The 14,527-nt window shown below is 34.2% G+C and overlaps 1 protein-coding gene across 6 annotated transcripts in view; it reads left to right on the top strand.

Moving 5' to 3' along the window:
* Positions 1–14,527, top strand: part of SGCG (sarcoglycan gamma) — a 137,931-nt gene that overhangs the window by 90,138 nt on the left and 33,266 nt on the right. For all 6 annotated transcript variants that reach the window (XM_070048305.2, XM_070048306.2, XM_051849884.3 and 3 more), the window contains 1 exon segment: positions 9,724–9,811. In XM_070048305.2, the coding sequence (XP_069904406.2) occupies positions 9,724–9,811 (88 nt within the window).

Consider the following 14,527-nt stretch of genomic DNA (forward strand, 5'->3'; position numbering starts at 1 on the left):
TTTTTTAATAGCCTGAATATTAGCTTGTGAAACTTATCTCTAATTTTACATTTTAAAGAGACTTCGCTTGTGTCATGCTTTAAATTTGGTGCCCTCAGTAATTTAGACCATAATAAACTAAAGCTTTTAAAAATAAAAGTATTGACCAAAATCAATTTGTGCTGTTTTCCATCTGTGTAACTAACTTCAATACATTTAATGCAAGACATATAAAATTATCTGAGAAGTTTGAATTAGTTTCACAGTAATATCTTCAGCATTAATTCTACTAGTTGCAGATTATTATCCTACCTATAAGATTCTCCATAAATAGGCTCAAATCACCAGCAAATGATGTGAAACTTTTAAATCATGACTTTCACTTACCACCATAGAATTTATGAGAAGTGTAGCCAAGAACCAATGTGAGGATATCTCAAAAAATTATGGAAAAGATGAATTTAGGAAGTCGATATTTGCTTAGCAGTTAAGAAGCTTGCTCCTGCATTGGAGTTCCTGAGTTTGATTCCTGGCTCTAGCTACTGACTCCAGCTTCCTGCTATTGCAGGCCTTCAGACCTCTCTCTCTCTCTCTCTCTCTCTCTCTCTCTCTCCCCTCTCTCTCCCTCTCCTTCTCCCTCTCCCTCTCCCTCTCCCTCTCTCTCTCTCTTTCCCCAATAAACAAATAAGCTTGAAAATAATTTTGTTTTGGTGCAAAAAATTAAACAATTTTGAAATATATGCTGGTCTTTTCATAATATGCATTTTTCCATGAGCTTCTTGAAGAACCCTCATACAATTTAGTTCAGACAATTTTTTGCAATATCTTCTTTTTTTCCTTTATGTGATGCTATAAATTTTATAGTAGACATAAACATTGAACTAGTTTATTGATAAATAGGATTGTCCCCCCAAAAAGTAAAAATTGCATCCAACTTTAAATCACCTGTTATTTGACGAGTACCTTCTTCATTTTCCGTCCATACTTCCGAATACGGAAGGATATTTCAGTGTCTCCTAACTTCAGGGGCTGTACATCTGATGGGGAAATTAGAAAGGGAACAAAAGTTTTGCTAGAGGTTAAAACACTCTTGGGCTAACCTAAAAATCAGAATATTCATCAAGCTTTACCTGGAGCTTACTCATAAGCACTTGCCAAGGGTGCAAGTAGTTATAGGCGGTTTTGATTACTGTTAGGAATATCTTACTGGCTACAAGAGCAGGCAATGACCTAAAATATCAGCTGATCCGTGGATGAGCCTGATTCCGCTTATTGAGGTCTACCACATTGGCCGTGATGGCATGTCGGTGTGTGTCAGCCCTGCCTGACAGGAGCATGGGGAGTCTATGCAAGTTTTTGTAGACAGGGAAATCAGACATGAGTAAATGATTCAGATATTAGGACTTAGTCTTCGTCCCTCCAGCATTGTGTTGGCTGATTTCCCCACACACTGGGAAGTAATTCAGAAAACATCAGACTGTCCTGACAACTGAAATCAGGTGGCTAGATGATAGCAAGTTTAATATTCGAGAATTAATAACAACATTCAGTTGTATAATATCAGACTTCTTCATCTCCAGGATGCTTTGAAAAAAACAGAAAAATTATGCAAAATATCTCAGATAATCGCATATTAAAGTCTCACATATTAAAGTCTCACAATGAGGGATTAATGAGTGTGCCAATCAATGCATACAGTTATAGTAACATTGAGAAAGATATGTGATAACAGAGCTTAACAGTATTTTGTAACTAATATGGCTTACCAACAATAGCAGTCCCAGAACAAAACTGTCTCGAAACTTCTGTATGCACTGATATTTTAGTTACCAGTTTCCTTTCCAAAGATGAGTCAATGTAGCAACTTTCCATGAAACTACAGAAAAGAAATTTCTTTATGACATTGCAAAATTTGACATGTAGTTCCTTTATCTGTATTCCTGGACTGAGAGAATTCTTTCATTCTACATAAATCGACATGGTACTCTGGCCTCCAACATCTGATTACTCAAAAAGTCAAAAAGGAATTCCTGGTTTAAAGCCGTCTAGCCTGCTCATTAACCCAAGCACATAGTCATGATCACTGATGAAACAAAAAGGTTTTACTGGTTAACTATTGCTTATCTGAAATGTTTGTAACCAGAAGTATTTCACGTTTGGGTTTTTTTTTTTTTCAGTTTTGGAATATTCGCATCTGCATCATGAGATATCTTAGGAATGTGACCCAAATCTAAACACGAAATATATCTATGTTTTGTATTCATTTTATACACATAGCCTAAAGGTAATTTTATACCATGCTTTATGTACCTGTGTTTCAACTGCAGCCTAATACCTGAGGTCAAGAGTGTCATGTCAGTTCTCATACAGTTTCATATTCAGGAGAATTTAGGATTCAGATTTTTGGATTTTGGAATGCTCAAACTGTTATTTATAACTGTGACCAAAAATGAAATGCAGCAGAAATTTGTGGCAATAAAACTTCCCTTGAAATGAGATACAGCTATTTTTGAGAAGTTTTCATTAAAAGAACAAAAAAATGTAAAAATAAAACAAATCATTATAGGGTAGAAATGAAAGGGAATAGATTTATTCCTGCACAAAGCAACTAATAAAAGGGGAGGGGGAAGTACATGATCAGTGGTTTTCAAATATTGGACAGTGGGCAGCTTAAGAGACAGTTGTCCCTGAGGAAAGACTTGCCCAGGTCACTGCCTTGAGAGAGTTTCCAGCCACAGCAAGGGAGGGGAACCAAGTAGAGGCAGATCCTCTCCCTAGAGTTGAGAGTAACCTGGAACCAAAGGCAGCTGGGGTTCCCAGGTCTCCAGAGACAGCAGAGTTGCTCCCTTCACTCTTCGCCCACTGCCCCATGTCTGCAGGTGTGTGAGGAAGCACCTTGAGACTGAGGAAATAACTCCTAGAAGGGAACCAGAAGGACCCACCCCCCTGGAGTTCACACAAGATTGGGATCAATTCATGTTCCCACCAGCCAGAGTGGAGACACTCCAAAGTCCTGGGACAGCAACACGAGACAGAAGGACATTGGTGCAAGAGTGGCAGAAAACCAACAGTAGAACAAATGCTGCCCTGGCTCATTCTGACAAATCATCTAGAAGTCTACAAAGTCCAAGGAAGCTATGTTTCAACTGTACGCACACATCAAATACAACTGCGTTAAAGAGAGGCATGAAAGATGGAAAGACAGAAAAGACCCAAGTTAGTCTAGAGATGAAAAGTATCTGTAATTTAAAAAAATGTCACTGGGCAGGAATAATAGCAGGCATAGCAACAGATATTCTCCAAAATGAAGCACAGAAGAAAACGACTGAAAAAAAATAAAAATAAAAATAACAAGATGGCAACTTGCTCCCAGGAACTGGAGGGAAAAAAAAAAGACTGGAAAAAGATTAACAGTGTATCAGTGACTTGAGGCACCTTGTGTGTATGTCTAAGTGGAATCTCCAATGGAAAAGAGAGAGATGGGAGGGAAAATATTATTTGAAAAAAAAAAGTGTGACATTTGTCCCAAGTGTGATGAAAACTTTAAATTCACAGATCAGACATGGTCTGATGAACGCCAGACAGAAGAAACAAGAAAAAACAACATCAAGATGCACCATGATCAAATTGCTTAAAAGCAGAGGTGAAGGGAAATATTGAAAGCAACCATGGATAAACAGTGTGTTATATACAAAGGAACAAAGAAAAGGATGACACTGAACTGCTAAAAAGGAACAAGCCAACCGGAAGACATCAAAGCACCAAGTTCAAAATATTAAAAGAAAAATGAAACAACTCAACTAGAATTCTATACCTAGAAAAAAAGCTTTCAAAAAATGAAGCCAAAATAACTACTTTAATCAGACTTACTAAAACTGAAAGAAAATATCGCTGCAAACCAGCACTGCAAGAAATTTTAAAGGGTGTCTTTCAGACTAAGAAAATCTGATTCCAGATAAAAGTGTTGATCTTCACAAAAAAATAAAATGCCAGAAATGGTGAGTATGTGGCTAAACAAAAAGAAATTTTCAAACAGTTTAGAATCTACATGACTGCTTAAAGCAGAAATAATGACAACGTATTTGTGAGTTTATAAAAGGATAAAAATAAAACGTATGTCAATAGCAAAAAAAGAAGACCCTGAAAGAAAATGAAAATATCATTGTAAGGTTCTTATATCATAAATGAACTGATATGGGCCGGCTACATGGCACAGTAGGTTAATCCTCTGCCTGTGACGCTGGTAGCCCATATGAGCGCTGGTTCTAGTCCCAGCTGCTCCACTTCAATCCAGCTCTCTGCTATGGCCTGGGAAAGCAGTAGAAGATGGCCCAAGTCCTTGTGCCCCTGCACCCGTATGGGAGACCGGGAAGAAGCACCTGGCTCCCGGCTTCAGATTGGCTCAGCTCCAGCCATTGTGGCCATCTGGAGAGTGAACCAACAGAAGGAAGACCTTTCTCTCTGTCTCTCCCTCTCACTGTCTGTAACTCTACCTCTCAAATAAATAAATAAAATCTTTAAAAAAATAAAAAATAAATGAACTGGTAAAAAGGGGTCATGATAAATTAAAGATGTATAATATAAATCTGAAGTAGCCATAACTAAAAAAGTTTAGTTAGCACATCAACCAAAAAGATGAAAAGTTAAATAATTAATTACACTCAATCCAAAAGGAAGCTAAAGGAAGGGGGGAATAAATAGGAATCAAATAAATAGCAAGTTGGCAACAATCACATGAAATCCATGGCTAGACATTCTAATTAAAAGACAATGTCACACTGAATGAAAAAGCAAAACTCAAGTATATGCCACCTACAAGAAAGACACCCTAATTATTAAAATACAAATAGGTTAAGAGTGAAAAGAATCAAAGATGTACTATACTAACACTAATCAAAGGAAAGTTGGAGTGGCTATATAAATAAGGTGGATTTAAAGCAAATAGATAAAGGTTTCATAGATACAGAAAGAAGTCATTTCAGATGGTAATGGAGTACATTTGGCAACCTTTATCTATGAGTAACTAAACATTTATATACCTATATCAGAACTTCAAGATACGTGAAGTCAAAACAGATAGAAATATAGGAAAAACTGGAAATATCCACAACAAAGATTTCAACACCATATTCTCAATAATTGGTAGAACAAATGGACATACAATAAACCTGGATATTATAAATCAATCTGACCTAATTAACATTTACAAAGCACTCCACTCAATAAGAGCAGAACACAATTATTGTCAGTTGCACAAGGAACGTTTATCAATACACATTATGTTTGGGGTCATAAAACAATATCAATATATTTAAAAGCATTTAAGTCATAAAACATGTTATCTGACCACAATAAATTTAATAGCAGTAACGATCTGAAAATTTTCCAAATATTTGGAAATTAAGTAAAGTATTTATAAATAACCCATGGATCAAAGAAGAAAACAAACAGGAAATTAAAGAGTATTTCCAACTGAATAAAATTGAAAAAAATACCAGTATTTCAAATTTGAGAGACGTTGCTAAAGCAATGCTTAGAGGGAAATTTATGGACATAAAGGGCTATGTCAGGAAAGAATAAAATAAATGTCTTACGTTTCCTCCTTGAAAACTAGAAAAACAAGAGCAAAGTAAGAGAAAGTATGAAAGAATAGAGATCCAAAGTAAAATAGAAAATGTTGAAACAATAGAGAAAATTAATGAAACCCAAAGACAATCTTTCAGAAGACCAGTAAACATTCATAAGCATACAACCAGATAGATCATTTTATAAACAGAGGACACAGACTGTTAACTGGAGACACCCCTGTGGATCCCACCACCATTCAAAGAATGGTCAGAGAATATAATGAATATCTTCATGCCAGCTAATATAACTTTTCACATACTATATGATAGAATTCTTAAGGATGTTGCTTCATTGACTAAATTAGTCTCTACCTTTCCCATGTTAGGTTCATTTGAAATAATTAACTATGTGTGTGTATGAAGTGGTCACAGAGGATTATTGAGAGCTCTTATGGCAATTTTGATCCATATGAGGCCCTACCAAATACACCTTATATTGTTAGTTGTCTTTCATGCTCTCTCCCATGGTCCCTTACGTGGACCACACACTGTTGACAAAAGACACCATGTCCTCTGCCTCTTTTATCTACACCCTAAAGTTAAAATAGTGCTGAGTGTCACACTATGTCAAATAAATACATTCAGAATTCAAAACAAAGTGTTCTTCTATATTGCTGTCATTCTGCAAATGCTCTAGATTTTTTAAAGGACATCACCAGCAGGGCACAGCAGGTTGTCGCTGCTGTGATAGCTGTATCCCGTATGGGCTCTGCTTTGAGTCCTGGCTGCTCCCTGCTTAGGCCCCTGCTACCCATGTGGGAGACCCAGATGCAGTTCCAAGTTCCTGGCTTCAGCCTGGCCAGTCCTGGCTGTTGCAGCCAATTAGGGAGTGAACCAGCACATTGAAGATATCTCCCCCTCTCTCTCTCTCTTTCTCTGTCTCTCTCCTTCGTCTGTTTCTCCCTCTCCCTTTGTAACTCTGCCTTTCAAACAGATGAATACATCGTTTCTTAAAGAAAAATAGCATGACTAGCTAATTAGGAAAACCGAAATAGAAAAAATAATTCACATTGTGTAGCTCTTGATTTCCTTTTCTAAAATGAAAACAATGCTCCTGTATTTCCCAGAAAAAAAAAAAAATTACAATTGTTCCTTAATGTACCTCTTGATTGTTTTGCTGTAGATTCTTAAAATGTAGATTACAGGACAAGTATAATTTAATATGAGATTTGTTAAGTAATAGAGAATACATGTATTGTTTTCTTGTTAATGTAGATACACTGCAGTTTCTGACCTGCCAATTTTTCAATTAAGAGAGCTTTACAACAAATGACAGAATATGGGGTCAGCTCTGTGTCATAGCAGGTAAAGCCTATGCCTGTAGAGCCAGCATCCCATATGGGCACTGGTTCGAGTCCCAGCTGCTCTACTTCTGATCCAAATCCCTACCAGTGTGCCAGAGAGAACAGCAGAACTGTGCACCCAGGTAAGAAACCTGGAAGAAACTCCTTGCTCCTGGCTTTGGATTGGCCCAGCTCTGGCCATTGCAGTCATTTAGGGAGTAAACCAGTGGATGGAAGATCTCTCTCTCTCTCTAACTCTGACTTTCAAATCAATAAATAAATCTTAAAAAAAAAAAAGCAGAATACCCAGCTACTAGTGCCATAATTTGTTTTTTTTTTCAACTTTTATTTCATAAATATAAATTTCCAAAGTAAAACTTTTGGATTATAATGGCTTTTCCCCCATAACCTCCCTCCCACCCACAACCATCCCATCTCCCACTCCCTTTCCCATCTCATTCTTCAAGATTCATTTTCAATTATCTTTATATAGAGAAGATCAACTTAGTATATACTAAGTAAAGATTTCAACACTTTGCACCCACACAGACACACAAAGTATAAAGTGCTGTTTGAATACTAGTTTTACTGTTAATTCACATAGTACAACACATTAAGGACAGAGATCCCACATGGGGAGTAGGTGCACAGTGACTCCCGTTGTTGATTTAACAATTGACACTGTTATTTATGACGTCAGTAATCACCCAACGCTCTTGTCATGAACTGCCAAGGCTATGGAAGCCTCTTGAGTTCACAAACTCCAATCTTATTTAGACAAGGCTATATTCAAAGTGGAAGTTCTCTCCTCCCTTCAGAGAAAGTTACCTCCTTTGATGAGTGCCATAATTTGATATATGTTGAGCATCTCTAGCCCAAGAACCCAAACTCCAAAACTTTTTGAACATCAACATGAACCACAAATGGGAAATTCAACTCCACAAAACTTAGTTTCTGGCACAAAATTATTAAAATATTGTTCAAGGAAACTTCAAAAAGCTCATGGAAAATGTGCATGAAAAAACCATAAATATATTTCAATTTTCTGCCCCAAAATAAACATCTTTTAGTTCCATTTTCCATGAATTTTTGGAGTCCCTCATATGAAATTATCTTCAGGCTCTATGTACAAAGTGTATATGAAATATGGATGAATTTCACATCTAGACTTGGGTCCTGTCCCTAAGATGTTTCATTATGTGTATGCAAATGTTCCAAAATCCAAAATGTTCTGTAATATTATTGGTCCTAAGCATTTCAGATTAGGTATCCTCAGACTGTGGGAACTTTTATTCTCATAAAGCAAAATGGAGTGGGCAAGTTCACCATCAACTCAGCACTCAGCTCTATCAGGCCCATGTCTGCAGTCCAACACTCCAGATGGGAGTGTTGCAGGTGGGAGGGAAGATATGGGAGGGAAAAAGCCATTGTAATCCATAAACTGTACTTTGGAAATTTATATTTATTAAATAAAAATTTAAAAAATGTGTATTATGAAAAAAAAGAAAATGAATCTTGATGTGATGGGATGGGAGAGGGAGTGGAAGATGGGATGGTTGCAGGTAGGAGGAAGTTTATGGGGGGAAAAGCCGCTATAATCCAAAAATTGTACTTTGGAAATTTATATTTATTAAATAAAAGTTAAAAAAAATACTATGTGTTTCTGTGTGGGCGCAAACTGTTGAAATCTTTACTTAGTATATACTAAATTGATCTTCTGTATATAAAGATAATTGAAAATGAATCTTGATATGTATGGGATAGGAGAGGGAGTGGGAGATGGGATGATTGTGAGTGGGAGGGAGGTTATGGGGGGAAAAAGCCGCTATAATCCAAAAGTTGTACTTTGGAAATTTATATTTATTAAATAAAAGTTTAAAAAGAGTGAAAAAATAAAATAAATAAAATATAAAAAGGTCGCATTGTTAAATAATAATTGCTGATAGATTCATCTGTTTCCATACTGCAAATTAGAAAAAAATCTGATCTCTTATATATAGTCTTAAACTTCTTTTCCTCTGAAAAAAATCACAGAATTACCCACCACTTTGGAAGAGACTTAGTTTCTACTGAGTGAGCCATAAACTTACCTGATTCCAACAGCCAAATTACTGAGTTCTGTGTTTTAAGATTTTATTTATTTGAAATGTAGGGTGTCAGAGGGGGAGAGAATGATAGAACTTCCACCCATTGGTCCATTCCTCAAATGGGCACAATAGCCAGGTCTGGAGCACCAGGTGAAAGCCAGGAGCCAGGAACTTCATCCTGGTCTCCCAAATGGGAGGCAGGGTCCCCGATACTTGGGCCATCTTCTGCCACTTTCCCAAACACGGTGCCAGAAAGTTGGATTGGAAGTGGAGCAGCCAGGGCTGGAATCAGCTCTCTGATATCAGATGCTGTCATGGTAAGCAGCAGCTTAACCCACTCTGAATGATATTTCCTGTAGGAGAAGCGAACATTCTCTGATTTATGTTTCTAAAATGTGTCGTGTCCTGGGTATAACCAGAAATGGAATTTCAATTCCTTGGAAAAAAAAAAAAAAAGAGCGTTGATTAAAATTTGTTCATTTTAGATCTTTACCTTGAGAACAGACTTGGCACGTTGTAACCAGTGCACAAAATCTTAATAAGCCCATAAAGTTATAGTTTATGGAAAAGCTGATACATTTACTCCCTTAACATAGCTCAAAATTTTTAATGGTTTTAGCAACAAATTTAATAGGCTCCCAGGGTCTGTGACTATACAGAAATTTATTTTATTTAAGTCCTAAGTCTATAAGTGATATGATCATTAAAATAGCATCTCCTTTGCTAATTCTGTGATTTCCTTCCTAGGACTCATCTCTGCTCCTCCAGTCGACCCAGAATGTGACTGTAAATGCTCGCAACTCAGATGGGGAGGTCACAGGCAGGTTGAAAGTGGGTGAGTCCAGCTTCACAGTGTTTGCGTGCACCTGGCCCATGAATAGGCTAATTAGATAAATTACCTTTTCTCAAGAATTCCAAAACATTTATGAACCATTATGGTATGAATTCTCTAATTCTTATGTTATGTTGACCATAGAAAATAGCACCACAGGGCGCCATGGAAAAGTACAGGGAAAGCCTGAAATATTTTAATTAAAGTTATTAATTAAAGAATTATGAGGAGACTTAATAAAGTCCATGGGAAAAATTGAATCACAAGATAAAAATTAAAACATGAGCTTTTTATTTTTTAAAGATTTATTTATTTATTTGAAAGGCAGAGCAATAGAGAGAGAGGGAGACAGAGAAAGATCTTGCATCTGCTGGTTCACTCCCCAGATGTCTGCAGCAGGCAGGTCTGAGCCAGGCAGAAGTAAGAGTCAGGAACTCCATCATGGTCTCCTACACGAGTGACCAGGGTCCATATACTTGGCCCGTCATGTGTTGCCTTCTCATGCACATTATTAGCAGGAAGCTAGATTGGAAGTGAAGCAGCCAAGACTTGAACCAGCACTCCAATATCATAAGCAGTGACCTACCCCGCTGCACCTCAATATGGGCCCCAAGTCCAAAGGAATTTACGTGATTTCTCATGTTATGTGGTACATTAGCGCTAGGATTAGAAGTAAAGTCCTGGTTTTCTGACCCATGGTTAAGTTTCTGGATATCCGTAATAGCCACATAGAAGTGAAAGTAGTCGAACCTGTCATATCAAGGAATTTTCAAAATGTTTTTCTGTATTTACAAAATTACATTATCATCAAGGTAAAGATGTATTCACTATTAATGTCAGAGAGGAAAATACAGGCAGTCCTCGTCCTGTGTGTCTCTGATAAGCACAAATTTCAGCTATCATGATTTAGTTAAATAACACCAGTCCTCCAACAATACGTTTCAGATTTCTGTTACCACAGTCTGTTAACTCTGAGCACACGCATAAAAGTACAAATTTCTCTGCTAGCTCTTCGATCCACAGTTACAACAGAGGCAGTTCATGATCAGTGATCAAGTACAACACTTTATTTCTCAACATAAGCTCCATCAAATAAATCTTTTTTAAAAACATCCAGTTGCTGAATGAAGAAAAAGCATAACCATATGATACAAGAAACTCACTTCCCTTCTAAGGACATGGGTAGACTGGAAGTGAAGGAATGGAATAAGATAGTCCATGCAAATGCATCCCAAAAGAAAGCGTGAGTATTCATACGTCTGTCAAATAAAATAGACTTTAAATCAATTGCAATATAAAAAGTCAAGGAAGATCACAACCTAGTGATAAATCGTTCAAACTAGAAAGAGGAATTTAAATATCCAATATCAGAGCACCCAAATACATGAATCAAATGTTAGTAGACTTAAATTGAGATATTGACTCTAATACAATAATAGTAGGGAACTTGAGCTTCCCATTTTCGGAAATGGACAGATCATACAAACAGAAAAATACATAAAGAAATAGCAGGGTCAAATCGCACCCTAGATCAACTGAATGTGATAGACGCTTACAGAACATTCCGTCCAACATTTGCGGAATACATATTCTTAACAGTACATGGACCATTCTTCAGGATGGATCATAGGTCATTCACAAAATAAGTCTCAACAAATTTTTAAGAATAGAAAGCATACTGAGTATCTTTTCTGACCACAATCTGTTACTAAAAATCAGTAACAAAAAAAAATTTGAAAACAACATAAACACATGGAAATTGAATGCCTTTACACCTCAACAACCAATGGATCAAGGAAGAAATTAAGAAGATTTTAAAATTTCTTTAAAGAAATGGAAATGGAAAATGGCATACTAAACAGCAAAAGCAGTACTAAGAGGAAAGTTTATTACAATCAGTGCTTACATCAAAACATCAGAAAGATCTCAAATGATTTATCACTGCACTTTAAGGAATTAGAAAAATAAGGACAAATGAAACCCAAAGTTAGTATAAGGAAAAAAACTCAAAGTAGAAATAAGTGAAATAGAAAATAAAAATCAACACCAAAAAAATGAAACAGAGTTTCTTGATAAGGATCTTCATTGAAAACATAAGCAGGGTGGCACCATGGCTCACTAGGCTAATCCTCCACCTGCAGCACTGGCACTCCAGGTTCTAGTCCTGGTTGCTCCTCTTCCAGTCCAGCTCTCTGCTGTGACCCAGGAAGGCAGTGGAGGATGGCCCAAGTGCTTGGGCCCTGCACCCCATGGAAGACCAGGAGGAAGCACCTGGCTCCTGGCTTTGGATCAGTGCAGCGTGCCAGCCATAGCAGCCATTTGGGGGAGTGAACCAACGGAAGCAAGACCCTCCTCTCTGTCTCTCTCTCTCTCTCATAAGAAAATGAGCTAGATGAACTAAGAACAAAACAGAAGATTTAAATAAATAATTTCAGAGGTAAGAACTGATGCTATAGAAATAAAAGAAATTATATATATAGAAATAAAAGCGATTTTATGAACAAGTATAAACAATAATTATAACCTAGAAAAAAATGGACAAATACCTGGTCTCATACACCTTTACCAAGTATTAACCATGAATAAATGAAATAGCTAAACACACCAATAATGAGTAGCAGCATTCTAATCAGTAATAAAAAAACTCCCATCAATAAAAAGCTTAGGAACAGATGACTTCATTGCTGAATTCTACATAATGCTAAATAAAAAATAGCATAAATTCTTGTTATTCCAAAAAAATAAGAGATAATTTTTCCAAATTCATTTTAGAAAGCCTGCATTAGCTTGATACTAAAACCAAATAAGGGGATTGGCGCTGTGGCGCAGTAGGCTAAGCCTCTGCCTGTGGCACTGGCATCCCATATGCATACTAGTTCTAGTCCTGGCTCCTCCTCTTCTGATCCAGCTCTCTGTTTATGGCCTGGGAAAGCAGTGGAAGATGGCCCAAGTCCTTGGGCCCCTCCACCCATGTGGAGACCTGGAAGAAGCTCCTGACTCCTGGCTTCGGATCAGCACAGCTTTGGCAGTTGCAGCCATTTAGTGAGATAAACAGTAGATGGAAGACCTCTCTCTCTGTCTCCCTCTCTCTGTCCATAACTCTACATCCTAAATAAATAAATATATCTGCTACATATATTTATACAATTATATATATTCTGCATTATATACTGTATATTCTGTATATTATATATCTGTATCTTATATATAATATATAAATATATATTACATATATTATACATTATATATTATATAATTATATATTATATATGTTATATAATATATATTATATATATTATATATTATATAATAAATAACATATAATAAACGACATATGATAATATTATATATTGTATATATAATATAATTATATAATATATAATATATATGCTGTATATATGTTATATAATACATATTATAAATAAAAATATATTATAATACATATAATTATATTGTACATACTATATATCATAAATATACATATTCATATATATTAAAATACATAATGCATAATTATCACATTATACATTATCATATTAATATGTATTTTTATATAATATATATTTATATAGTATAATGTATAATGTAATAATTAGGCATTATGCATTATAATTATATATACTATATCATATATTGTGATATATGTATAATATATTATATACTATAAATGTAATTATACAGCATATTATATATTACAGAATACATAGTATATTGTATAATATATAATTCATATCTAATATATAATATCTTCAATATATTGTATATAATACTATATAAATATATAGATATAAATATATTTATATATAAATATATATAAATTATATATAATAAATTGTATATAATATTATCACATTGTATCATATAATAAATAAATTATTACACTAGACAATACACTGTATCATATGATTATATTATATTATGTATTGTATTATATAATATATAATATATTACATATACTATATAATCTCACATGTAAAATAAGTAATATATAAAACATACTATATATTATATAATATATTACATCTATATTATTATACATTATTATATAACAATACATTATACTATATAATTTATTATATACTATAATATAATATTACAAAATACTATATTATATATTATATATTATAATAATATATGATATAGTATATTATATTGCATATATAGTATATATAATATATGTATTATATAGTATATCACATATATAATATGTAACATTATACATTGTATGATAATACATTATGTATTCTATAGTATATATGATATGCTATTATATAATATATAATATATTACATATACAATATATTGCATATATTATATGTAATATTATATAATATTATATAGTCATATATAATATATGATGTATAATACATTATGTATGCATATATAATATGTACAATATAATATGTATTACATATTAAATATATAATATATAATATATGATATAGTATATAATAACCTGTAATATATAATATGGTACATATAGTATATAAAGTGTATTACATATACAATATATCATATTATATAATCTATTATATAATATTCATGATATATTATATTGTATGTTATATAATATGTATGATATGTAATATATAATAATGCATAATATATTATATATTATATTGCATGTAATAAAATATATAGTATATGTTTTATATTATGTATATTATATAATATAGATGTGATATTCTATATAATGTAACATTATATAATACATGCAAT

The sequence above is a fragment of the Oryctolagus cuniculus genome, chromosome 9, assembly GCF_051225735.1.
Source record: "Oryctolagus cuniculus isolate XC-2025 breed Fujian yellow rabbit chromosome 9, ASM5122573v1, whole genome shotgun sequence".
NCBI lineage: Eukaryota > Metazoa > Chordata > Mammalia > Lagomorpha > Leporidae > Oryctolagus > Oryctolagus cuniculus.